The sequence below is a fragment of the Zeugodacus cucurbitae genome, chromosome 4, assembly GCF_028554725.1.
Source record: "Zeugodacus cucurbitae isolate PBARC_wt_2022May chromosome 4, idZeuCucr1.2, whole genome shotgun sequence".
Taxonomy (NCBI): domain Eukaryota; kingdom Metazoa; phylum Arthropoda; class Insecta; order Diptera; family Tephritidae; genus Zeugodacus; species Zeugodacus cucurbitae.
The window spans coordinates 37597889-37623674 of record NC_071669.1 but is presented as its reverse complement, the minus strand read 5'-3'; the positions used below and the strand labels follow the sequence as shown (position 1 = coordinate 37623674).

General features: G+C 38.0%; 3 protein-coding genes across 7 annotated transcripts; 1 reads left to right on the top strand and 2 right to left on the bottom strand.

Annotated features, from left to right (window-relative positions):
• Window positions 1-75: 75 nt before the first annotated feature.
• Ddb_g0293276_0 (Probable serine/threonine-protein kinase DDB_G0293276) lies at window positions 76-9043 on the top strand. 5 transcript variants are annotated; one of them, XM_011183097.3, is made up of 5 exons: window positions 76-1013; window positions 7365-7672; window positions 8113-8371; window positions 8495-8506; window positions 8572-9043. In XM_011183097.3, exons 2-5 carry the CDS (start codon window positions 7451-7453, stop codon window positions 8640-8642), a joined length of 564 nt encoding a protein of 187 aa, XP_011181399.1. In that variant the 5' UTR covers window positions 76-1013; window positions 7365-7450; the 3' UTR covers window positions 8643-9043. The 5 variants fall into 5 exon arrangements, with proteins under 5 accessions (XP_011181399.1, XP_011181401.1, XP_054085329.1 ...); XM_054229354.1 differs by lacking the exon at window positions 76-1013 and adding an exon at window positions 3948-4150; XM_011183098.3 differs by lacking the exon at window positions 76-1013 and adding an exon at window positions 4279-5126.
• Window positions 9044-16051: 7008 nt separating this feature from the next.
• On the bottom strand, window positions 16052-18145 carry LOC105211585 (partner of Y14 and mago). Its single transcript, XM_011183100.3, has one exon. The coding sequence runs from the start codon at window positions 18019-18021 to the stop codon at window positions 17329-17331; it is 693 nt and encodes a 230-aa protein (XP_011181402.2). The 5' UTR covers window positions 18022-18145; the 3' UTR covers window positions 16052-17328.
• Window positions 18146-21936: 3791 nt separating this feature from the next.
• Window positions 21937-25376, bottom strand: LOC105211586 (uncharacterized). The gene is made up of 3 exons (XM_011183101.3): window positions 23213-25376; window positions 22923-23142; window positions 21937-22193 (listed from the first exon to the last, which is right to left on the bottom strand). The coding sequence occupies exons 1-3, from the start codon at window positions 25031-25033 to the stop codon at window positions 22153-22155; spliced, it is 2082 nt and encodes a 693-aa protein (XP_011181403.2). The 5' UTR covers window positions 25034-25376; the 3' UTR covers window positions 21937-22152.
• Window positions 25377-25786: the final 410 nt, after the last annotated feature.

Genomic DNA, 25786 nt, shown 5'->3' with positions numbered 1-25786 from the left:
GCTGATCGTCAGAGAGATAAAAACGATCCACTGTTTGAAATTAGAAGCTTCATATAAATTATGGGCGTGTGCCGTGGTTGGCCGCAGTTTTATTTATGTTTCGAATGAATTCGCACGGTTTTCTTATGAGATCAACCTACGCGCCGCACAAAAGCAATAAATAAACGGTGAACGAGTGATGGACTTACAAAATGCTAATTTTAAAAGTCTCAATTACAAGAAGTTTGATAAGACGCGGTGGGTACGTGATTGCGTGCGCCATTAAAAATTCGCGGTCAATTTGCTTGAAGGTGAAAAGAAGTGAAATCAAAGATGAGTGATTAATGAAGTATTCGGGGAAAAAAGGATATTCATCACAATATCCAACAATCGTACATTCGCTCATATTGAATTGTATAATGCGAACAAAGCTAAAAGACGTCACAGAATAGCAATTGGTTTATATGTACATACATTCAGACATATATGCCAACTCATAACTAAGTGAAGGCTCAAAAGTGAGCATTAGCTAGAACTCAACTTTTGTTACAAGTGACGGTTGCGAAGGACAACGAGAAATCAACGAGTGCAGTCGGTTCACTTGACGACTTTCGAAGGGGTTGAATACGACTCCGCGCTGTAAAGGACTAACTTTCTGTTATATATAAATGCATGAGTGTGTTTGTATGTCAGTTATAGCATTCTGTGTTTGTTGTGTAATCTAACTGCTTTAACAGTTTTACAACAGTTCTACAAGTGGCAAGCACGCGAATAACACTTGAACAGTGAAGTGGTCAACAAAGGGAAACACTTGTTGCTATTGTTTTTTTTAAGAATGAATCCAACAACAATTATATTTGTGGCGCCATTTGCATATAAACCGAGTTCAAACCGAAAACCTGAAACATTTTAGCGCTGACCGTCGCGCACTTAACAGGATCCGGTCTGATACGTAACGGAAACGGAAGTGATTATTACCAAGTGATTCGAGCACCATTTGCACAAGCAGATCGTTAGTAAAACGCAATAATTTGGTAAGTAAAGTTGCTTCACTTTATTAGAGATATTTAAAATATACAATTGAAATTAAGTGAATTACTGTGAAATTGGTTCGAATTATATATAATGGTTTCAGTGTCTCAACATTCAGTGTGTATTTTCAGTGCAATTAAACCATATAATTAATAAAAAGCACGGTGTTAATATTAAACCCTAGACCCGATTCTTAAATAAAACCACATAAATATATCAATCGGGAAGATTCAATTTTTTCTATTTTACATAAAAATTATAGTATGGAAAAATTCTTTTTAAATATTTATATACATATGAACTAGCGGACCCGACAGACGTTGTCCTGAATGATATTTTAAGCTTTTATGATATTAAACAAAGTATTTTTTGTTGGGACAAACTGGACTTAAGATATATTTGAAATTGTATATACCTTTAGGCTGTTTCTATACAATAACAATGGCCCTATATATTTTTGGCAAATATGAAACATCAAAAAAATGTATAATTTTTAAATTAATTAAATGCACTATTTACTGATGACTAAAAACCATTCTCGAATTCACTTGAAGACACACACAAAATTTAATTTAAATCGGCCCAGCCATTTTAGAGGTGTTCAGTGACTACGGAATATTAAATTAAAATCGTACAAAAATCATTAAAAATTATTTCCATCATATAAGTTGACAGATATAAACGCATACTATTTTTAACGATATTTATTATAATACTTACCGTTGCTTAGTCGATTTAAGCAAACAAAAATCAGTGAGATTCTTCTCATCAACTAAAGTATTTTTACCTTCAAACAATGCTTTAGAAAACTCATTCAAAACTCGCTCATTTACTTGAATAGAGTCATAACTCAAAAAACACGATTTTTGACTTGAGTATGCAGAAATGTGCGCAATTTCATCGTCCATATTGTATAAAAATTTCATTCCGATGCGTAGGAAAATAAACCGTGATATAAGAATGTGCCGTTATTAAACTTGATATGTTGCACTATTTTTTAACCACAATAACGACACTTCTCAGTTGTGCCAGAATTAGTTATAATTTTTTTTACGAAATAAAGACATATTTTGTGTTCCAACACATATTGTGAAAAGGTGAATTTGATTTTCTTTTCAGCAAAAACGACATAATTCAAAGTGGGTCACATTTATGCCCAAGAAAAAGCATTAATACATTCTATTTGGTCCATTTATGCTCAACATTGTATTTAATATATTACAGGCCACTAGATTTGTCAATAAACTGATTGCATTTTTCTATATTTGCTAAATAAGAGACAATTGAAAACTTTAAATCGCTCTCCCGAAAAATCGACTTTTTTGAGTTGTGACACTATTCAAGTAAATGAGCGATATATTAAAAAATAATATTTTTATTATTGTGTTTTTTTTCAAATACATCTCCAAATTTATATGTGATTCATATTTCGTGTTCTGCTGTGCTTTTAGTAAACACTGATCCAGAAGTTGCGTTTTCGTTTTCTCTAGAAACAATTTTCCTAGTAAAAATTCTATACTAGTCCTTCTTATAGATCAGAGAGAACTTTCAGTAGAGAAAAATACATTGAACCGTTAGGTGTACTCTCAAATTAATATTTGCTTAATTAAGGAAATAATTCAACATACTTTCAGGCACCAATTACTGTATTTATTACCGATTTATTAAATTTCAATATGCTTAAAATTACAATAAGAAAAATTTATACAATTCTTGCTACTACATATCACGAACAAAAGCATCTGGCGATTCTAAATCTCATATGACTTAATATATGTATGCATATTTCTGACTTTTTTACCAACCGGATGATTTGTCGTTCTGAATATGAGACATACTTACACATATTTATATGTATATATAGAGAGACATTTAAGTGCATTTGAATCTCACGTGATCACGAAAAAGTAACACAAGTTTCATTTTATTTTCATACCAATTTTGCAGAATAACGAAGGTAGGAAGAAATTACAGATGATGATTGCTATAAATTTAAACATCTGGGATCACCTTTTCAAGTTTTTTATTTGTTTAAAAGACTGCTGCAGAAATTGTATTCAAATGTTGATATTCGTAGAGCATAAGGCTTTTGTGTCCAAAACTGTAACTTTCCATGTTTGTTCATCTCTGTTTGAATGTGGCTGCGAATACCCATACAAGTGTTATTTTCTCTCATATACCTCGAGCGCAGTTCTCGTGCAACCTTTCTGAAATCGAAAGGGTATTCAGGAAAGAGACTTCCTTACGTCGATTGCTTAGGGTTTACTTTTCAATATTGTTGTTGTTGTTACTTTTGTTTATACTCATCTTTTTCTTAACTCAACTAAATCAACACGTCAACAGCGCTTGACTAGCCTATAGTCATATATAAGTATGTATATCTGTAGCCATCGAACATCCCGAGGCTATCCGGTTTTATAAGGCTCCGTTAAAATACAGTCAAATTTAGCAAGCATATTATATGCCAATGGGATCATGGGTTCCTAGCAAGAAACAGCTCTATGAAAATGCTAAATAGCCAAAATCTACTTTCAAAAAGATGTATAATAGAAATCAGCTGTATCTTGCCCTCCACCTCTTTATCGATCTTATAGAGCTACCCACAGCTCATTACATTTGCTTAATGCAACTGAGTTCAAATAAAGTGCAGCACATGTGATTTGTGTAATTTTAATTGCATCTCCGATGAAAACTTGCAATAAATAAAATTCCTACAAATGTACATATGTATGCAAACGTGTGGTAAATTACATGGAGCGCAGTATTTAGCTCGAACCACGTGAAACCACTTGCTGGTTGATCTGCTCAGCCCTAAGCGGCATTTAGCGGTTTCTTCCGGTTTGATCGGCTTAGCTAGTTCTTATATACTAGCCGCATTTTGATATAGTACATATTTAATATATTTAAACGAGCGCTTGCATTTCTAGTGTAAATTACAAGCGAATTAAATTAATGTTTTTTGATTTTATAATTCCGAGTGCTACACAACCCATTTCGCGTGGAATATTAATTGTACAGAGCGTGTGATAAATACAAATTAGCTTACATCAACGCTATTATCGCATAACTAACTGCATATGGAACTGTAAACAACCACGTCAAAGAGCAACATATCGCCGATATAATTGAGTAAGAAAAGGTGACGATGATATTCGGCAATCAAAATACTTCCGCTCATAAGCGCAATCAAACGTCTCATTATGTCACCAATTGTATGAAAATTTGACAGCTGTGATAAAATGCGTCACAAAACAATAATAACAAAAGCAAATACGTTGAAAATTTGAAATCTCTGTTCGCATTGCCAAAAATGCTGGCAGTTCGTCATAACCGACTGCCTGATTGGATTGGCGGTTGACTAGTGTCGAAGTCACTATCGGCGCACCAAAAAGGAACTGGGCATTATGTTGGCTAAGCACATCTTATCACTGGAATTAAATTGTGCTTTGATTATGCTGATTGACATGGACGAATGTACAAATGTCGGGCGACAGGCGGCGGCAGCGAGCATGAAGACAAGACAATAGACAACACAACAAACAAATGTGGAACCTGCGTACCCCTACACATAACGGGGAGCATAACAGTTGCCAAAATTAGTTATCAATGCGTACATTTGTGTGTGTTTGTGTTGGCAGGGTGGATACCACTACAGCCGCAAGACTTGCCTACAAACTCGTACATATGTATGTAGGTGTGCCTAGGTGTGCATTCCCAGATCGGCGTGTACAAGTGTAAAACACAATGACCTGTTGCATGTATTTTGTAGCAATCGTAATTATGCAGATGTTTGTGTGTGTGAATGTGCACTCCTTTGTTGGACCCATTTAAATGGACTTGTAGGAGGGGTTTAGATTGTGATTACAGTATGTCGGTATGATTTCAAATCATTTGTGATAGTACCTGTCAATTAGTAGACTGTAGGTGTTACTGTTATTGCTATTGTTGTTGTCATTATTGATGATTGTGTTGGTAGAGATGCCAACATTACAGTCACACTATAAAGCGTTTGACCAGACAAACTGGTGCTTTATTTAGCATTGACTACTGCTGGTGCAAACAGCTTCAGTTTAACTGTGAAATATTGTGGTAAATTTGCTGTGATTCATTTAAATGTAAGTGGTTTCGGTTTGACGGAGTTTTCTTAAACAAAAGCAACCGAGTTTAAGCTTCGAGTGAAAATTTTATATCTTTATAAAAAGTTTGAATAAATAACTGTATATTGCAAGTGAGTGATTATACTTCAGCCGCACAGTTAAAATATATAAAAAAATAAAATAAAATAAAAGTTGTTGGACCTTATTAGTCTGTTCGCTATAAAAGTCTTAATGTCCCGGTGCAGGCGAAGAGTCTTAGATAGTCTAGAGAGCGTAGTAAAACTGGTCTTCATAAAGCTCGCGCTGCTCATAATTACATTGCCTGCGGATGGGAACGACATAACGGACAAAACCTCATAATAAATATTTACAGAATTATTAAGTGTTCAAATATTTATTGGTTCAAACTTTTCACAATAGGCCTCCCAAAGGCCTGTGTGCGTCGACAGACAACCACTAAACCTAGTTCAAAGTTACCTGCTTCTTAACTGGCGTAGACATCGCTTACGCGGTTATAGCCGAGTTTACAACAGCCCCCATTCGTTCTTCCTTCTCGCTATTCGGCGCCAATTGTTGATACCAAGTGCAGCAGAGTCCTTCTCCAACTGGTCTTTCCAACGGAGTAGAGGTCCTCCTCATCCTCGGCTTCTTCCAGCGAATACTGCATCGAACACTTTCAAAGCTCGAGTGCTCTCGTCCATTCTTATTATTTATTTTTGCAAAGATAATATTTACTGTTAACAGTACATGAGAGCCAAGGCCAGAATCTGCTGAAAGTTTTTCAGAAGTATCTGCATAACTTGGAGAAGCTCAAACACTAGGAAGATGTCATTTAGGACAGTTCTGCAACGTTGAAATCTCATTTGATATCGAATGAAGTATGGGACATTTCAAGCTCTATTAGGTTCGATTGAGTTTATGAACATTTGTTTGCTGCCAGTGCAAAAGCAAAAGGAGAGCACTACTCTCAAATATATCGAGTGAAACTGAAATGAACTACGAGAGCTTTAAAAAGTGTTGCTTGATAATAATATTTTTTTATTGAAAAAATCCCATTATCAATTTTGATGACTCGAAATCATACATAAGATTTTAATATTATTTTATTTGTAAATATGAATTTATTCTAGATGAAACATTGTTTTGTAAACAATTATTATTATCTACTACTAACGGCACTCCTATCAGAATCAAATCAATCAACGAATTAGTTGTACTACTTTACCGTATCAACAGTTCATTGTATTAATAAGTTACGTAACCTTGACATCCGCGTATGAGACCCCCAATGAATTTTAAGATTTTTATTTAATCAAAAATTTAGCTGACGCGTTTCTTAATAACTTATCAAAATACAAAGATGGAATAGGCGTCAATTAGGCGATCGGATGCGATTAAAAATGGGCGTGCTAAAATAAGCCAATTATATGAATATGTATACCTACGAAGTGATATGAAATCTGAAAACAAGAAATCATAATAAATTAAAAATGTATTTTTAAAGAGGCCATGTTAATGAAGCGTAATCATGAACACACTTTTTAGGTTGTTTTAATTATTTTTTTAATTTTATGCAGTGATAAAACCGTAAAGTTTGTACATACATATATACGAATACAATATATGTATATGCAGAATACAATACGTGTTCATATTTCTATTGAATTCGAAGCTGAGTGCAATTTCAATGGCTCGGTTCTCTTTTAAGGCGCAAACCCTTTGCAAAAGCATTTAAAATTCTTGTTCAACTACAGTTACGTTACTTACGTAAGCTCAAAAGTTTCAGCAACTTTTCCTGGCAACTAACTGATATTTCAGCAGCCACGTCAAAGACATAGAGTGCATATACCTTCTAACAAACTTTGTGCAACGTGAGAGCTGTGAAGTGTTGAAATTTCCACACTTGTTGAACTTTTGGTTTCAGTTTACAAGTTTAACGCGTGTTGTAATAGAAACCCCTTAAAACCCCCATCTACTCAAAACGTGGAGGCGCACCTGAAATTCCCTTTGAAATGAGGTCTTGCTAATGAATTTTAAATTTTTAACCCACAGCAATGGAATTTGGACAATATTTAAAAATCGTAGCATATACTAGGGCGCAAACATGCAGTGCGTCATTACGCACGTCAATGCCAGGCAAATGTTGCTTGCTTACTCGTATTATCCTCCAATTACTCGCTTGTGCTGGCATGAATTTTTTGTGTTTGCTTTTTGTTCATATTTATTTATATCGTTTTAAATTTCCTTTTTTTGCAGCGAGTGCCCTTGACCACCGACAGTAGCCAACCGCTGAGATAGTACTTTAAAACTGAATACTTGCCATCGTAATACCGTATAATAAAATGGCCCAACAACGTACAACTGCTGCAGTGGCAGCCGTCAACTGTCATCAGATATATTTCACTTTGGTGCTGTCAATTGTGTGGCTGGCGAGTGACGCTTGCGCATCGCCGGTGGTGAGTGCGTTGGCGGGCATGCCGCAATTTGGAACGCGTCAACAAGCTGATAAGCAACTGACACTATTGAACGAATTGTTTAATGAGGACACACTCTACAATGAATTGGTGAGTATAACAAGGGGATTTATGATTTATTACAAATTCTTAATTGAAAGTGGGAAATAGTAGACCCAAACTTTAGAGAGTGACAATTCGAATTATAGACATGATAGTTTGACATAATATATTCGCGATAGTCAATCAATCAGAATTTATACCAGTTTAATGAGGAATCTTTATAGCAGTTATGTTCGATTTAACAAAACTTGGAGAGTGGCGAATCGAACAAGCAACTGATATCAATCGAATATCATATAGATATAGTTCATACCAGTTTAATGTGGAATCCCCAAACTATTTATATAGAATTCCACTCAGATTAGGTTACTTTGAAAGTAAATCTAGACGACTATAATTCAATAATAGGTTGTTCATTTTTTTTTTTTAATTTTTACTAAACACTTTATAATGAGTTCATAATATTAACTTTGATTATTTCTTTTTAGAAAAAATATCGTCAGCTGCAACCAAATTACCTGAATAAGTGGCCTGGTTTACGCGATCTTATATTGATGCCTGACTATGGCGATATCGCTGTCAATGCCGAGGATGGGGACGATAACTACGAATTTCCGAGCGCCGAGGAGCGTCTACGGCAGATATCAACAAATGCGATAGATGTCGCAAATGATGTTTCTCATGATTATGCAGCACTTAAGAAGACACCAGCTTACAAGAATCAAGGCGTTAAGAAGAATTTACAAGGTATGTATGTCGAAAATTTTCCATACTTTTAAATGAAACTAACTAACTATGTTTTCTATCATTTTGATATTCCTATCACGCTGCGGCAACATCATTGAACCTGTTTTGCATGACTACATATAGTACATAAACAATGTAAGATTTAATTTACCGTTATATATCCATGCTGCAAGTAGTAACACTGTGCTCTTTTTCCGCAGATATGTCGCCTTGCCACTTCAAGATCTGCAATATGGGACGCAAACGGAATGCACGCTACTTCGAGGACTAAATTCAATTAGTCGCTAATATCATATTTGTCAAATAAAGAAAGAAATTCTGATCGGCCAAAGCTACTTAATAGTTCAACTACTTACGTACACACATACTTGCACATACTTATAGCATAGTTATAGAATGTTTCGGAGTTGTTGTGAATTTGTAATGGACCCTTCGCTGGGTTGGGGGCGACGTTCGAAAAGTATTTACACGTAATTTAAACGCATTCATTCACATCTACATACTGTTTACATAAAATTAAGAAAAAAACAAAAGCAACATGAAAAAGCTTACTAAAAAGTATTTATTGTCTTTTAACCTATACACATGCACACATTTACATATATATGTACGTAGCGTTAGTTTAACTTAATATTTAAACAAATTATACACAATATGACATACATATGTACATACATATTTATTGAACATAAATTAGCGATAAATGTCCAAGCAGGTTATCAAAAATTGATGCGAAAAATTCATGAATACCGTTATGCATCCATACTTACATACGAACATGCTAAAAATTGTATTTGATTTTTGTTAAAAATTATATGAAAACCATTAATAATTGGTAAATTCCTTGTTTTAATTATGTTATGATTAAAGAGTAAGGGATGCTAAGTGTGAGTGGGGTTGAAAACGCAATTTGCAGGTCTCTGCAACCATTACATGGATTACATATACGTTGAAATACAATTGTTCCTCTTACGAAGCGTCTGCCAGCTGCCAGCTTTAAAAACCATAATACTTAGCCGGAGCTAATCCATCATCAGATGGATGTGTACTATGATAGTGAAACGAGTGAGGCATCTAGGCTCTGACCTGTATGGAGACAAAACTAGACAATGTACAGAGAATCGCCTGCGAGTGCGGCACAACTAGCACTAGAAGGGATTCTTGAGCTTACACCGCCTCATATAGTGGTAAAACAATGTGCAAACGAAGAATTCTGCTCTCCTTCTCAGGGATGACACTATTAGAAACTTAGTTTCAATCGTATTAGGAAATTTGCGATTACCTTAGGAAGTAATTATGAGTATGACAGCTCCATATTAGAGATGATACTAAGTAAATGCTCCCTGCATTAACACAACAGTTGGCTCGAAGACGACTGAAGGCACTAGGGCAGGAATATTTGGTCCGCGCAGAACTCTCTCCGTGCCAATGGTTATGTTTCCAAGCGGCGGTATATGCAATCCACCGATGTGCGGAAATAAATCTCAAACGCAATAATGAGTAATAGCCAGGCGGCACATAAAGCATTCTCTTTGTATGAGATAAAGTGCCGTTGGTCAGACATTTAAAGATTCAACAACCTATCGATGCTTAATAGGCTACACCTAATTTGGATAGGCCCGATCGGCATCAGCAACACGACTGCTGGGTCCTGAACCGTTCCTGGCAGTTGGGCTACCCACCATATAGGGTGGAGGAGAGATCAGAACAAGAAAGACACCGGCAGCGGGTACCCGAAATGAGACAGGCGAAAAGATAACTGTAGAATACAATACCAAAATATTTAGGATTCTAATCATCGTCCAAGTAGTAAATTCAGGATATTGGTGGGATTCTATATAGGACACTAAAAGCTCCAGAAATACTTGTATAACTTGTGCGTAGTCACATTCGATAGCTACCGCTTCTAAGGCATGGAAGCGTGAACTCCCCTACATCTGCTAGTAAAATGTGTGTTCTGTGGCACTTCGCAGAAACAGGAGTATTTTTCTGTATTCTATTACAGCAGTCCAAAGGTAGGCTCTCGTGGTTAATGGGTTAATTCTAATACACAACCTTAATAGTATGCATATGTTTTACAACTAGGCTCGTGGTATGACAGTCCGGTCCTTTGTAGTTTAATTTTTACTCAAGTTGTCCTTAGACTTTACTCTAACATGTCCCTCGCAGGTGCGCAGCAGTGCATTTCAGAACCAAAATCCGTCTAAGCATCTAATTTCCATGAGCTTTACTTCACCTAATCAACACACTGTGAAGAACATTATTGACGAAAAGCAAACATAGAAACTCGTAAAGACTAACTACGGTTTTAGAAAAATTAATAATGATGTTACTGTTACCACACAGTTTGTCATCAAATTGAGATATCTTTGATTAACTTAGTAGATCCAGTAATTTCGTAATTTCTCGTTGGTCTGGGATCAATTATTTTTACAAACATTTTTAATAAGAACGTAGCTTGGTAAAAGTCATTGGCAGATACAAGACTCCAAGTACTCTGCAGTTTAAGTGCGGTGCTTTGAATTGAGAGATCTTGTACATCGGTTTTTCCGAGGCGAATAACTGACCTATAGGCAGAAGGAGAGTGAGTAGTATCGAGTAAACTACGCGACTTTTCCTGGCAAGGTTCCAAACAAAGTTGCTAAAGAGAGTATTATGGTTTTGTTCACATAACGGTTGTTTGTAACACCCACAACTAAACGAGTTAGATATAGGGTTATATATACCAAAGTGATCAGGGTGAAGATTGGCGTTCAAATCCGGATGTCTGTCCGTCCGTCTGTCTGTGCAAGCTGTAACTTGAGTAAAAATTAAGATATCTTGAAGAAACTTGGCACACTTGTTTCTGGAACCATAGGAAGGTTGCTTTCGAAGATGAGCAAAATCGGACCACTGCCACGTCCACATAATGACCGAAAACACATAAAGTGCCATAAATAAAGCTATTAAAGTAAAATTTGGTACAAAGGATTATTCTAGGAAGGGGCATATTTGGATGTAATTTTTTTGGGAGAGTGGGCAAGGCCTCGCCCCTACTAAGTTCTTTGTACATATTTCGTAAACTGCTAAAGCTATATCAATGAAATTCTCAGGAGTCGTTTTTTCAGGTATTTTCTTATATAGTACAAAAATGGATGATATCGGATTATAACCACGCCCACCTCCCATACAAAGTTTATGTTGAAAATGATTAAAAATGCTTTAATTCAGTAAGGGAAAACACCAGAAACCTTAAATCTCATTATAAAGGAGGTTCAGAAGGGCTCCACCCAAATTTTAAGTGGGTGTGGCTGCGCCCACTTGTGGGTCAAAAACCATATCTCCGAAACTACTCGACCGATTTCAATGAAACTTGGTTTGTAATAGTTTCCTTACATCCCAATGATCCAAATCGCTTCACAACCACGCCGACTTCCTATATACCAGAACTTTGAAGACAATCTGAATCGTTTACTTTACAATATATAAAGCAAGCACTAGTGAAGATATGGGTGCAGAACTTTGCACAAATACTATGTTTATAGTGTGGCAGCCGCATTCCAAAAATCGCCGAAATCGGACGATAGGTTTTTAAAGCCCCATATATCGAACACGAGGACCTCGGTGCTTCTAACCTAATATTATGGTTTCCAACTTTCAATGGACTTTATACAATATATATGACGAATATGTGGGTCAAATTGTTTATTATATAATATAAATAAAGTTAAATAAATAAATTGCGACTTAGCCCTTCCTTACTTGTTTTATTTTATGGTGTGTGAGGCGTTGTCTAAGAAGGTTTATATTGCCACTTCCACGACCTCTAGAGATTTTCGGATTTCAGACGTCAATTGGTACAGTGCGGTTGTTGTTGTTGTAGTAGCAATTATCTATCCCTGCCGGAAAGCATAAGTCTAGTTGTCGTCGAGGTCATCTAACGGGAGGCCCCGGAAACATGCTGTTTCGACGTGGTCGGACCAAAGGGAAAGGGGTGTTAGATGAGTAGGGTTCGTTGGGCATGCAAAGAGGTGATTAGTGTCATGCGGGGACTCGAGCACTGCATACAGGACATTTATTTTGCATGTCGGGGTTCAGTCTGGATAAGTAGGAGTTTAACCTGCTACAATATCCAGAACGATTCCCTCTGGTGGCTGAGGGAGTGCAGAGATGTAGAAATTAAACAGTAACGGGGAGAGGACACGGCCCGGGATCCACAGGGAGTTTCCTGAGTTTAGATGTTTTACCTCGAAATAATACGGATGATTGTCGATCGCTCAGGTAGTTCATGATCCAACTCTTCAGCCCCGGAGAAAGTGTTGTTCGCTCAATGTCTTCTAGTACCGTTGTTAAGTAGAACGTGTCAAAAGCTTTTGACAGGTCCAACCGTCCTTCTCTAACAGGCTGGTTTTGGATTAAGACCATGAACTATCCTAGCATTTATGACGCTAAGTGCTGTGGTGGTGCTGTTCCCTTTACGGAAACCATGTTGATGCTCCGCTAGGTTCAGATGGTACGTGAGTGTCGGGAGTAACAAGGCCTCAATTGTCTTCACTACTGAAGAAAGGAGGGTTATCGGGCGATAACACTCCCCTTGGTTGGCGGGTTCCCAGGATTTTCCACAATTCGGGTATTTTAAGAGTGGTTAGCGACAAATTAAGTACCTTGGTACTAGGACCTAGGTGTTTTAATCATCTGGGCCAATGGCTTTGGATGACTTAGCCTTCCTGACGACATCCTGAACCTCATCGCTCTTGAAATCAAGTGGTGTGCAGTTGTTTGGCATTTTCCGCACCCGTCTGGTGACACGCCTTTTTGATTTGTCAACCGGGGAGTGCAGTATAAATTGTCCGCTAAAATAATTCGCGCACCTCCCCGGGTCCAAGGAATTTCAACCCTGTCGTCATGTCTCCTCGGGTTTTACGGAGATTTGACGGTTGACCAGAGCTTGCTCACACCAGTAGAAAGATTACAGGCCTTCAAGTGCTCTACCCAGTTCGCCAACGATTACGTCCGTAGGAATGGGTAGGGCGGTAAAAGCATTCTCAGTGAATTTTGTGAAGCCGTTCCAGTTAGCTTTATTAAAGTTAACATATTTAGGTGCGGTTGTCCGCAGAAATAAAGTCGGGAGTTTTCTCAACCGAGAAAATTATGGGCAGATGATCTGATGCAAGGGTTAGCATAGGTCGCCAGGTAATGTAATTTATCAGACCACCTCTAGCTATGGTGATGTCCGTCGAGCTGCTGCAAGTGCTCATAATTCTGGTGGGGGCTTCGTCATTCATTGTGCAGAATGTCGATTCGTCTATCTGTTCTGCTAGCTCCATCCCTCTTCGATCATTTGACAGGCAAGATTGCCAAAGATCGTGGTGGGCGTTAAAGTCGCCTAGTCGGTTTTCACCACAAAGTAGCGCACTAATATTCGGGTGATATCCTGTTGGACAACTTGTAATTTGGGGATGTATATATTAAACATTTCGATATACCTTGACATTCTTGGATGTCACCTTCGATAAAACGATTTTGCACGGTGTCGTGTAGTATGAATGCTAGGCCTCCACCACTATCTCGCTCGCGATCTTTACATAAAACGTTGAAACCTGCACAACTCAGAATGTCTGAGTGGCTGTTTTACTTGGTTTCTTGGACCGCAGATACGCCTTCCCGACTCATAAAATCAACTATCTCCTCGATCTTGCTCTGAAGTCCGTTGCAGTTAAATTGTAAGAGTCGGATATGTCGCGGTGTTGCTGTCGGGATCGGTGTTGCTCGGGACCCTAGTAGTGAGAGAGTGACATACAGGTGGAGGTTGTTGCAGCTGTGTTACCCGCATAGGAAATTATCGCACTTCGGTGTAGTTTGACTAAGTTGTTGGTTGCAGAGGCAGACTTCTATTACAGCATGGGGCAACGTACGTCTCACTCCACTCACGTGTGGTGCGCAGGCCGGAAAATGGGCACTCCCTGGGGGGTTGGCACGTTGCGTAAGTTGCACTGCCGTAGAAGCAATAGTCGCAGTAGTGCGTTGATATCATGGGACCACATAATGTGTGGTCCATTCCCTATGGGTCTTAAGGCCTGAACAGGTCTTAAGATGACGCTTATCTACAGACTTAGTATAATTGCCGAAGAATTAGTTATTCTAAGAAGTAGCGAAGGGCTAAGTTCGTGTGCAACCAAGAATTTTTTACACTCGCAATTTATTTATTTAATTTTATTCATATAACACATAATTTGGCCCACATATTCGTCATATATATGGTAATAAGTCTATTGAAAGTTGAAAAGCCTAATATTAGGTCAGAAGTACCGAGGTCCTCATGTTCGATATATGGGGCCTTGAATATTTATGGTACGATTTTTAGAAGGTCGATCTCACACTATACGAATGCACGAATTTGTGCAAAGTTCTGTTCCGATATCTTCACTAGTACTAACTTTATATATTGTAAAGAAAACGATTCAGTAAACGCACCCGCCTCTGTGTAGAAAAGCGGACACGTCAACAAACACAAGGAAGGTTAGACATCGAGAAGCTGCAATCACAACCGACAGCGGAACGATTTTCTACTCGACTTGCACTCCTGCTCTCTGAGAGCACTCATCGGCATCTTGATATACCTTGCAATGTTGCGATCGACCGCAACACGTGCGGGATGGGATAGATACCGGGAGCTGAAGAGGCGGAATGGGTGAATATGAAAAGCTTGACAAGGTGGCCGACAGGGGTAATGCTCGAAAATTTTACGAAAAGATTCGGCATCTAATAGAAGGTTTCAAGACCGGAGCACACTCCTGTAGAACCCCCAGAGGTGATCTAGTAGTTGATTAATAGAGTATAATCAGTTTGTTAAAGTACAACACCAGGAGATGGCGAACCCGATTCCCCAATCGATGACGATGGAATAGATGTTCCATTGCCCGACTGTGAAGAAATTAGAATAGCAATTACCCGCTTGAAGAACAACAAGGCGGCGGGGGCCGATGGATTATCGGCCGAGCTATTCCAATACGGCGGCGAAGAGCTGATAAGGTGCATGCATCAGCTTCTTTGCGGAATATGGTCGGAAGAAAGCATGCCCGACGATTAGAATCTCAGTGTATTCTGCCCAATCCACAAAAAGGGAGACCCCACCAACCTGCGCCAATTACCGTGGGATAAGCCTCCTTAACATCGCTTAACATGGCTTTAGTCCTGGAAAATCTACATCTGACCAGATATTCACCATGCGTCAAATCTTGGAAAAGACCCGTGAAAAGTGGATCGACACACACCATCTCTTTGTCGATGTTACGCCCGATGCATTTTGCGGGCGTGGCAGATTTCTCCCATCTTCGAAAGCAACTGTGGTGCCAAGAAACATCTCGTTTAGTTTTGGGTGTTACATACAACCGTTATGTGAACAAATTTATTATACTCTCTTAGCAACTTTGTTACTAGAGTATACAAATTTTACGGTCCGTTCGAGAAGTTATAACATTGGATCATTTAAATATCTATCAATGCCAGCTGTTTGTTTGGTAATACAGTTGAGCTTTCCTAACTCGAATCACCATAATCCACAAAAAAACTTCGAGTTAGAGAGACTTCCGAGTTACGAAATGTAATTTGTATGTTACCGGATCTCATGATTCCTCGCATTAAAACCCTTGACAGTAGAAAGCTGGCGGCTTCAAAATAATAATAATACGTGAATAAAAATTGGGTAATCATCAAAATTTAAGCATTTTATTGATATTTCATTGTACATAATATGTATTTTTTACTTATTGTTACAAAAACTCTTTATTTTTTGATAAACATTTATTGGATTTAAATGTCGCTGGAGCTTACATGATTCACAACTTTGTTCGTATTCAATATTGATTTCATCGCTACAAACTATACATAAATACTATATATATTTTTGCAGTAAAAACTACAATAGATCTCACATAAAATTGTAAAACTATTTTTAAAAAGTAAAAGTACATATTTATGATTCGTTTATACTTACTGTTATTGAAGCATCTTCGTACACCTTTAAACTCTATTTTACAAATACCTACATTTTTATAAAAGTAACATGGCTGCTTTATACAGTTTGATTTATCGTCTTCTTTGGATTAATTTTCAATTGTTTTGTTTACGCTTACTTATTTAATATATTTTGACAATCTTTATAATGGTACGGACATTTTTTAAATGCTTTTCGAAAGTTATACACAAGCTAAAACACCCCATCTCTGTTTTTATATTATTCTAAAACCATAATTATTTCATTTATATTATAACGTTATTATTTTGTCTTTGCAAGAATTGAATGCGCAAGTTTTAGGCAGTTGTATACTTTTCTTAATAATGATATAAATAATTGAAGTCTAAAACTTTGATTAAAAAGAGCATCACAAGGACATAGTTTTGTGTTATAAAAATAAAAATAGCTGTACTGATTTGTTCGCCTAATCTTAGTTAATGTATATGTATATGATGCAATTAATGCTTTGAAATAAATGTTTAACAATTTAGTAGATAAAACGAACGTATAATTATTAAAACAAATCATGCAAAATTCTAACACTTACACAATACGGTATATATATAATTTAACACTCGATTAAACTCAGCACAAACAAAAAACTATAGATTGTTTTAGATGTTAATGCACACTATTTACCAAAATTATGTTTTGAATCAACTCTCTCGCGCAGACAAAATTAAAATATTAAAACAGTATTACATCTATAAGTCGGCTTATTTAAGGGCACAAATAAGAAACCCAATAATGTTTGTGTAAAATAAAACAATAAACTATAAAATTATTAGCACTAGAACAGTTATTTATGTATGCTGAGGTTATCCGTTTTGAAGGGCAGATAATCAGTGGGTGGTGACGTACAGCAAGTATAGAGCTTCGGTTATTTCTTCCATGGCACTTTGGAGTTTCATAGTGTGCACATAAGAGTTTGACAAGCTTAATTTAGTCACTTCCTTTGACTTTACATAAGGGCTTCCTCTTCCTCTTCAAGCTGTTTAATTTCTTTTATTACTTCCTTTTTTCGCTTCACTTTATCCAATTGATCTTTCTCGGGTTTCTTAAGTTCTCCACTTTTGATTCTCTGCTCGATTGTCTCTATTTCACGTAACTTTTTTCGAAGCTTTTTCAGTTTTTTCGATGTATCCAGTCCTTCATCTGCTTGCAATTGTAAAGTGGCCTGCAAGTCGCTAGCTAACTTAACAACAGCGTCGTTGTTATTTGTACTTGACGTCTTATTAGCGCTAGTGTTAACCTTGGAGTCGGTTGCCTTAGGTGTTCCATTGTTAGGAAGAACGAGAAACCCAGGTATTTGTTGTGTTTGTGATTGAGTTTGTTTAACTTTTTTATTGTTACTCGTTCCACTATTATTTGATTTAGACGTCTCGGTGATTTCCTGCTGCTTTGCCGCCTTCTTTGCTTTAGCACGTTCTAGCTTTTCTCGCTCTTTTTTGGTTTGTTCGGCCACAAGGGGGCACATGCCAGGCGGAAGCGTGCTCTTACGTTGCGCAAATTGCTTACCTTTGCTCTCGTACAAGGGCACCTCTTCCTGTGGTACATAGCCATCTTTAACGCGGCGAGCTTTGCGCCAAGTACCATCCGGTCGTTGAGTCGCTGGAATAAATTTCCCATCACTGTCGGTCAGATAAGTAGTCATTCTTTGCAATTTTGGCAATGTTTTCCCAAATTCCAAAAATCACAAAATCGACGACGAGCTGCTTAATTTTTGCAGTAAAACAGCAAAAAATTAGATGTCAGACGTCAAATGATAAATTATATTCAAACAGTGTTGCCGGACATTTACTAAATATTTGTAATAGGTTTGTTAACAAATTGACTAGACAGATGGCGCTATAAAGTTAATTTAGTAGGGTGGAAGTTATAATAATATAAGGCAATCATAAAAATAGTTATCAGTGGAATAATTACCGTTATTTTAAATTTCACAAAACAACAAAGTTTTAACTGATTTACATTATTATGCCTATTCGCTGCTCTCGACCGTTATGCATATTTAAGTTCGTTACATACAGTTATAAAACCCAATTTAATAGGACGAATTAAATTATTATGGTTTCCTTTATGTGTTGTGTTAGCATTTTTCGAATATAACGGGTGATTTTTTTGAGGTTAGGATTTTCATGCATTAGTATTTGACAGATCACGTGGGATTTCAGACATGGTGTCAAAGAGAAAGATGCTCAGTATGCTTTGACATTTCATCATGAATAGACTTACTAACGAGCAACGCTTGAAAATCATTGAATTTTATTACCAAAATCAGTGTTCGGTTCGAAATGTGAAAATCCGCTTTTTTATCGACAAATTTTGTTCAGCGATGAGGCTCATTTCTGGTTGAATGGCTACGTAAATAAGCAAAATTGCCGCATTTGGGGTGAAGAGCAACCAGAAGCCGTTCAAGAACTGCCCATGCATCCCGAAAAATGCACTGTTTGGTGTGGTTTGTACGCTGGTGGAATCATTGGACCGTATTTTTTCAAAGATGCTGTTGGACGCAACGTTACGGTGAATGGCGATCGCTATCGTTCGATGCTAACAAACTTTTTGTTGCCAAAAATGGAAGAACTGAACTTGGTTGACATGTGGTTTCAACAAGATGGCGCTACATGCCACACAGCTCGCGATTCTATGGCCATTTTGAGGGAAAACTTCGGAGAACAATTCATCTCAAGAAATGGACCCGTAAGTTGGCCACCAAGATCATGCGATTTAACGCCTTTAGACTATTTTTTGTGGGGCTACGTCAAGTCTAAAGTCTACAGAAATAAGCCAGCAACTATTCCAGCTTTGGAAGACAACATTTCCGAAGAAATTCGGGCTATTCCGGCCGAAATGCTCGAAAAAGTTGCCCAAAATTGGACTTTCCGAATGGACCACCTAAGACGCAGCCGCGGTCAACATTTAAATGAAATTATCTTCAAAAAGTAAATGTCATGAACCAATCTAACGTTTCAAATAAAGAACCGATGAGATTTTGCAAATTTTATGCGTTTTTTTTTTTAAAAAGTTATCAAGCTCTTAAAAAATCACCCTTTACATATATGTATATTATCAGCCCTATTCTGTGCACTTTACAAATTCAACAAATTTCTAATTTGTAAAAAATTGAAATTTATCAAGCATTTCGTATTCTGTGTCTAAAATTAAAAGCTCTTTTCTTTATAAGTTGTTAAGAAGTAAAATGCTCTTGACAAATAAAATATCTCGCTGTGGATAGTTGTTAAAGAGAATTTGTTGCAATGGAGATATTTTACTTTTGTCGTTAATTTTGTACAAAGAGGAAAAATATGAACATGTGGATGATTCGCGTTACTGAGCCGTTTTTATAATATATTAAGAAGTTTATTTTTCCGTTTTTTGTATAAAAAAATTAGGATAATGAGGGTAACATTGACGAAATTGTTTTTTATATATTGCATGCGATTACAGCTTTGCAAATTTTTGCCAACAAAGAACGAAGTTTAGATTTCGTAGTCCCCAAGGAACTTTTCTGAAGCTTAACATAACAACCAACTAAATCAAAATTGCATTCCAAACAGTTTTAAATATATTATAAAGGACATATATATATGTATTATATTATGAAGTATTCTACGGGTTTGCGGGGGAGCAAAAGACTATGGAGGATCTGGGATGGAAAAGTGAATATATAGGCTCTGCCATTTGATTATCAATCAACTTTATTTACGCGCGGCACTCCCAGTTTGGTTAGGTATAACCTTGTCATCTATATAGAGTAAATGGAGTTGTGAAACTAAACCAAATACTTTGCATCAGGTCTGAAAGGCTTCAGTCGATATCTCGACATCAGAATCGGATAGATAGGCTGATAACTCTTTGGTCAATCATAAACCAAACTTATCAACGAAGCCACACTGAAGAAGGCTCGGTTAAAACAAACACTCAACCAAATAACGGCCTTTTGCATGAAAAATAATGCCAGCTTCGGAGCATGGAATATTTGCGCACCCTAAGAAAAGTCTAGACCAAAAGCAATGGATTTATTGTGAAATTGAAGTTAAATTATTAACTATTTTGCAACAAATATTGAAATGTATTTGAAAACTTACGTTAAAAAATAATTCAAATCAATTTTTCAATTCATTTCGAATATAATTGGACAGAATCAGCTGTTTCTGTTTACATTATTTTGTTTCCCACACGTGTGGGGAAAAGCTATGCGTACTGAAGCTTTTTATTTTATCAAAATTGTCACAGAATACCAAAAAAGTTCTTACTTGATAAAAATCTGAAAAAATTTTAAACTTTTTTGTTATTTTGTCAAGTGCACAGAATAGGGCTGTATATATACTGATAAATAATATAAATATGTTTATTTGATGCGTTTCTGACTGCCATTCACATGGGAGTGGCAAGGAAAGATTCTTTTGCATGTGGCTCGTTTATGCGATTGTGCGTAGGGATTGGGACCCACCACATAAAAAAAACCTTCTCAATGAAAAGAAAACAACGGCCTCGGTTGAGATACCCCAAATTTGATGTTGACCACTGCAAACTTATCTATGATTTAACAGCATTCACCTGGAATTTCCGGTATTTTAATTGGGAAGATGCCTCTGCCCAGCTGGTTGATGTCCTCGTAAGAGGCTGACATCACCCCCATCAAGAAGTGCGACGAACGGACGGAAGAAGGTGGGCTCTTGTGACATCTACTACGGCAGCCATATAAAGGAGCGCAAATTCGGTATGGGATTCGTGGTGGGAGAGAAACTCCATTGCCGAGCCTTGGCATTCACTCCGGTGGATGGACGTCTAGCCATAATCCTCATCAAAGAGAAGTTCTTCAACATATCGCTTATTTGCGCCCACGCCAGACGGAAGAGAAGGACGATGTGATCATATGTACATCAAAAATACATCAAGGTACTTGGCTGTCTCCAGATTGAATCACGCGCAACCAGATCGATCTTGTTGTGATAGATGGACGACTTGTCTCCAGTGATTTTGATGTGCGAATGCTCCGTGGACTCGGACCACTATCTTGTACCAGCAAAGATACACAACAGCCTCTGTGCAGTAAAGCGCGCACGTCAACAAGCACAAGGAAGGTTCGACATCGAGAAGTTGAAATCACAACCGACAGCCGAACGATTTTCTACTCGACTTGCACTCCTGCTCTCTAAGAGCACTTGTCAGAAACTCGGTATAAGGGAACTCTGGGGCGGCATTTTAAGCTTCTAACGTACAGCTGCAACTGAAAATAATTCGCCTACTAACAGAAGGTTTCAAGACCGGAGCACACTCTTGTAGAACCCCGAGAGGTGATCAACCACTAGTTGCCCAGAGTATACAATTGATGACGATGGAATAGATGTTCCCCCGACTATGAAGAAATCCGAATAGCAATTATCCGTATGAGGAATAATAGAGCGGAGGGGAACGATGAATTGCTGGTCGAGCTATTCAAATACGGCGGCGAAGAACTGATAAGGTGTATGCATCAGTTTCTTTGTAGAATATGGTCGGACCCATTAATCACATTGTCATACAGGAAGTTTAAATTTTTCCTCCTCGAGTAATTGACGTTAAATATTTTATATTTTTTTATTTTTAACAACTTTACATTTTAATGGAATACATAAATACTTTTTACACCCAAGATCTAGATAATGCTAAAAACTAATCTAAAATAAATTAAGAGTAAATGGAAAAATTAATTAAATTAGAAATTCGCTAAATGTCTGTTAGTCAGGCTTGTGATTGGAATTTCGTCACCTACTTAGTCGACTTAAGAACTTAGTTCGATCTACCGCGTGTTACAAGATCCTTTGCTTTGCACCGTTACATCTGTAAAATCACAATATTGAAATAGAAAACAAAACGATAAAGAGGACTTAGAGACGATTATCCTAATTAGCGAGAGGTATTATATTGGGACTTATGTATACAGTTGATCTCCTTTTTGCACGGTTAACTGGGACAGTAAATTACTCGTGTAAAAAAAAACCGTGCAAAAAAAATCAAATTTTTATATAAAACTCACTATTGGGACCAATTTAAGAAAAAAATCGTGCAAAAAATAGAAAACGTGTAAAAAAGATCTAATTTTACATGAAAATCTATCTATTCGTACAGTGAGAATTTTCACTGTTGTTGTTGTTATAGACTTTTCTGGTATTGTATGTATGTACATATTACTGTTAGAAGGAACAAACAACAACTATTCTGGGAATGGTAAAAAAAATAATACATTTCAAAGTTTCGTCATTAATCGCTGTGTCTTCTTTTTTCTTACTTCTTCATACAGCTTAATTTTTTAGTTTAAACCTAATTTAGAATTTATTAAATTCTATTAACAGCAATAGATTTGTGACGTATTGACGTAAGGAATTTTGATTTTATTGCAAAAAAGTATACAATTAAAATAAAAAATCCGTGTAAAAAAAATAGGTAAAACCGTGTAAAAATGGTAACTGGGAAGTGTTCAAAAACACCGTGTAAAAAAAAACCGTGCAAAAATAAACCGTCTAAAAAGGAGATCAACTGTATTTCTCTCTTCGAGTTATATTCACTTACCAATATGAAGGCATGTAGCGTAGCACTCCATTTGGGATTCGCTTGTGTACATGTAGCCGTCCGAGCCACACACAATTTCCTCGTCTTCGTCTTGCACATTGGCGCACATTCGTTCGCAATAGTCTTCGGTGTCCTTTTGTTCGACCGGTGCTGGCGATGTTGGCATGGAAGGCGCATCACCTAACGTTGATTGCCGCACTGGTATACGACCGTAGAAGTCCTTGATTTGATAACAGTTTCAGTGTTTGTTAGATCTACTTTTCAAATATTGTCGAGTTTTGAGAACTTACCGAACTAGCGCTTTGTACATCCTCGTCGTCCTCTGGATCATCCGCACTGGGTGAAGTAGCGGTGCCGTAATTGTGCGAACTTGATGTGGGCAAATCTGGGGTAGTGGAAGTAGCTGATACTGCTGTAGCGGTTCTGTAACGTAACTGCTCGTTGCTGTCTGCGAAATTTGACATTGGTGAGTTCGTGTACGATGAGTGCACAGCATCGCGTTCAGTAAATTCGAAGCGTAGCGGTTCAGGTGTACGGCTGTGCAGCGCGTTTAAGCGCACTTTAGAATAGGCCGGTGCCAAGGTTGTTGGCGCGATTGTGGTGGGCGCAGGAATTACATGTTTCACGGCTTTGTTACCGTCTGAGTTTACAACGAATAGGTTACTGCCTGTTTGATAGCTACCGCGTACAATGGCGGGTACGGGGTCTTCTTGATAAAACAGCTGAGATACTTGTATAGGATTATTAAGGTAATTGTTAGCGGCAGCGGAGACGGAGCCAGAGGCCACATTATCAGTGGTAGTTGATGGTTTGTGGTATTGAATTTGTTGCGCATGCTGCTGTGTTTGTGGATAGTGAGTATGACTACGCTGGACCAGCTCTGGTCTGGTTGGTTGCTCCCGTTGCAGATACTCCTGCTGATGCAGTTGATGTTTATCGCTTTGTGTGTCTAGGTGTTTATAGTTCGGTTCATGCTTTGGTAGGAAGTAATCATTTGAGTTCATAAATTTTATATATTCTTCAGCTTGCTGCGCTGCCGCGGTCTCCGCGTCGTTTTGTTGGGGCTGCTGGCGCTTGTTTGAATAGTATTGTGCTGTTTCTTCGGGTCTCAGCGTCGGGGGATAATGTGCGTGTGGATGCGAGTAAGGCTCCTCCTCTTCGGCCAGTTCATTATTTTCATAGACGGCATAACCTGCACTATTCGGCACCGGGTGTTCATGCTTTACATGTGGATGCAGCACCGGCTCTTCATGCGGTCGAATCATTTCATAATGGAAAGTTGGTGGACGATTGGGCGATTGTTGCTTGCTCTGCAGCAATCCCGGATAGTGTTGCTGTTGGTTTGGCTTTTTCGTCTGTTGTTGTGGTATGGGATATTGTTGTATCATTTGCTGTGGCTTAGCCGAGTACTGCTGTAGCTGTTGGAGGTGCTGCCTATAATTAGGATCATGTGGTTCGAGCAGTGGGCGTACAATGGCTTTGCCATTGAAAGGTGGCGATGCCTTGAAATTGAATTCTTCGTGTTGTTGCAGCTGCTGCTGGGGGTGTTTTATCGATTGAACAGGTGCAGTCGATTGAGAAAGCAGTGCATTTGGGTGTGCTTGTGGATGGGGATGCGCGAACGGGAATGGCGGGCGGTAGGCGGACACTTTGCCAGCATTGAATGGAACCGGTCCCTTGGAGGGTAAATGGTTTATAACACCTTTAGGCTTCTCAAAAGCGAAACGCGGTGGCGCTCCATTAACAGGAATTCCGTTCTGTACGCGACGCATTATGGGCGGGCGCGATTTTTGCTGAGGCGGATTTCCCGGTGGCCCCCGACGATTGGGCATGCCTGAGGCTTGCAAATTATCAGCGCGCGCTATGACCCGCTGTGCAGCGGCGCGGTAACGTTTGGCTGCTAAAGCCTTAGGGTCCTGCAATATTTTCATCAGTCGCGCATACCGTGTACTATTTTCCAGAGTTTGTGCGTTGTGGGTTTCGGCGATTGTTGGAGCGTGTGTGGTCGGTGATTTCTGTGTGGGCATAGCTTCGTTTGCGCAATGCGCGAAGCTGCATAGAAAGGCAGCCAGCGCTAATAGAAATGGGGAAATAAATGTTAATTTTGCCATTTTTGAGGAATTCGTGAGAATTTTGTTGTTGAAATGTCTTCGAAAGTATTTATTTTTATTATTACAATTTTATTAAACGGTGTTTATTGTCCAACACTTTATTTGCAACAAAAACATTTTCATTTATTTCAAGAGATATGAATGAACTGTTATTTATAAACTACAAATATAGTTATTAGCACTATTCGCAACGTAACACTTCACGTATAAACTCTTTGGCTTTTTGATATTTTAGTCTAACATTTGCTTGCGTGCACTTTTCAATCCTTTAGCTCATTTAGCAATCCGCGTATTTCGACCGTTCACAAGCGCGTCTAAATCACGTTTAAAACTGTGCTGAATGGTCGCGCATGCGCTTAGCAAACTTCCAGTGGCGACGTCGGCCACTCTGTCTGGCAGCTACTTTTACAAAAACTGGTTATATCTCTTTCTATTCTACTCCTTTGTTGCATTTCTTTTCTTGGCCACTTGTTGGCTTGCTGCTTTGTAAGCGCAACTCTCTGGAAGTTTGTAGGCTTTCGTTGCGCGCGGCGCGTCGTATGCATATGGGCGGCTAGCCGGTAGCATTAGTTTCGGTTATTGCTCAGCTGGTTTGAGCTACTCTATACCAAATTATAAGTGTTTACGTATGTAAATGTATAATTTTCTTCACACAGTGACCAAAACCGGAGCATCAATAAGGTAGAGGAATGAAAACGGTTTTAGCATGATCGCAAACAAAATGCAATATTATCAACCGATAGCGCTATCAGC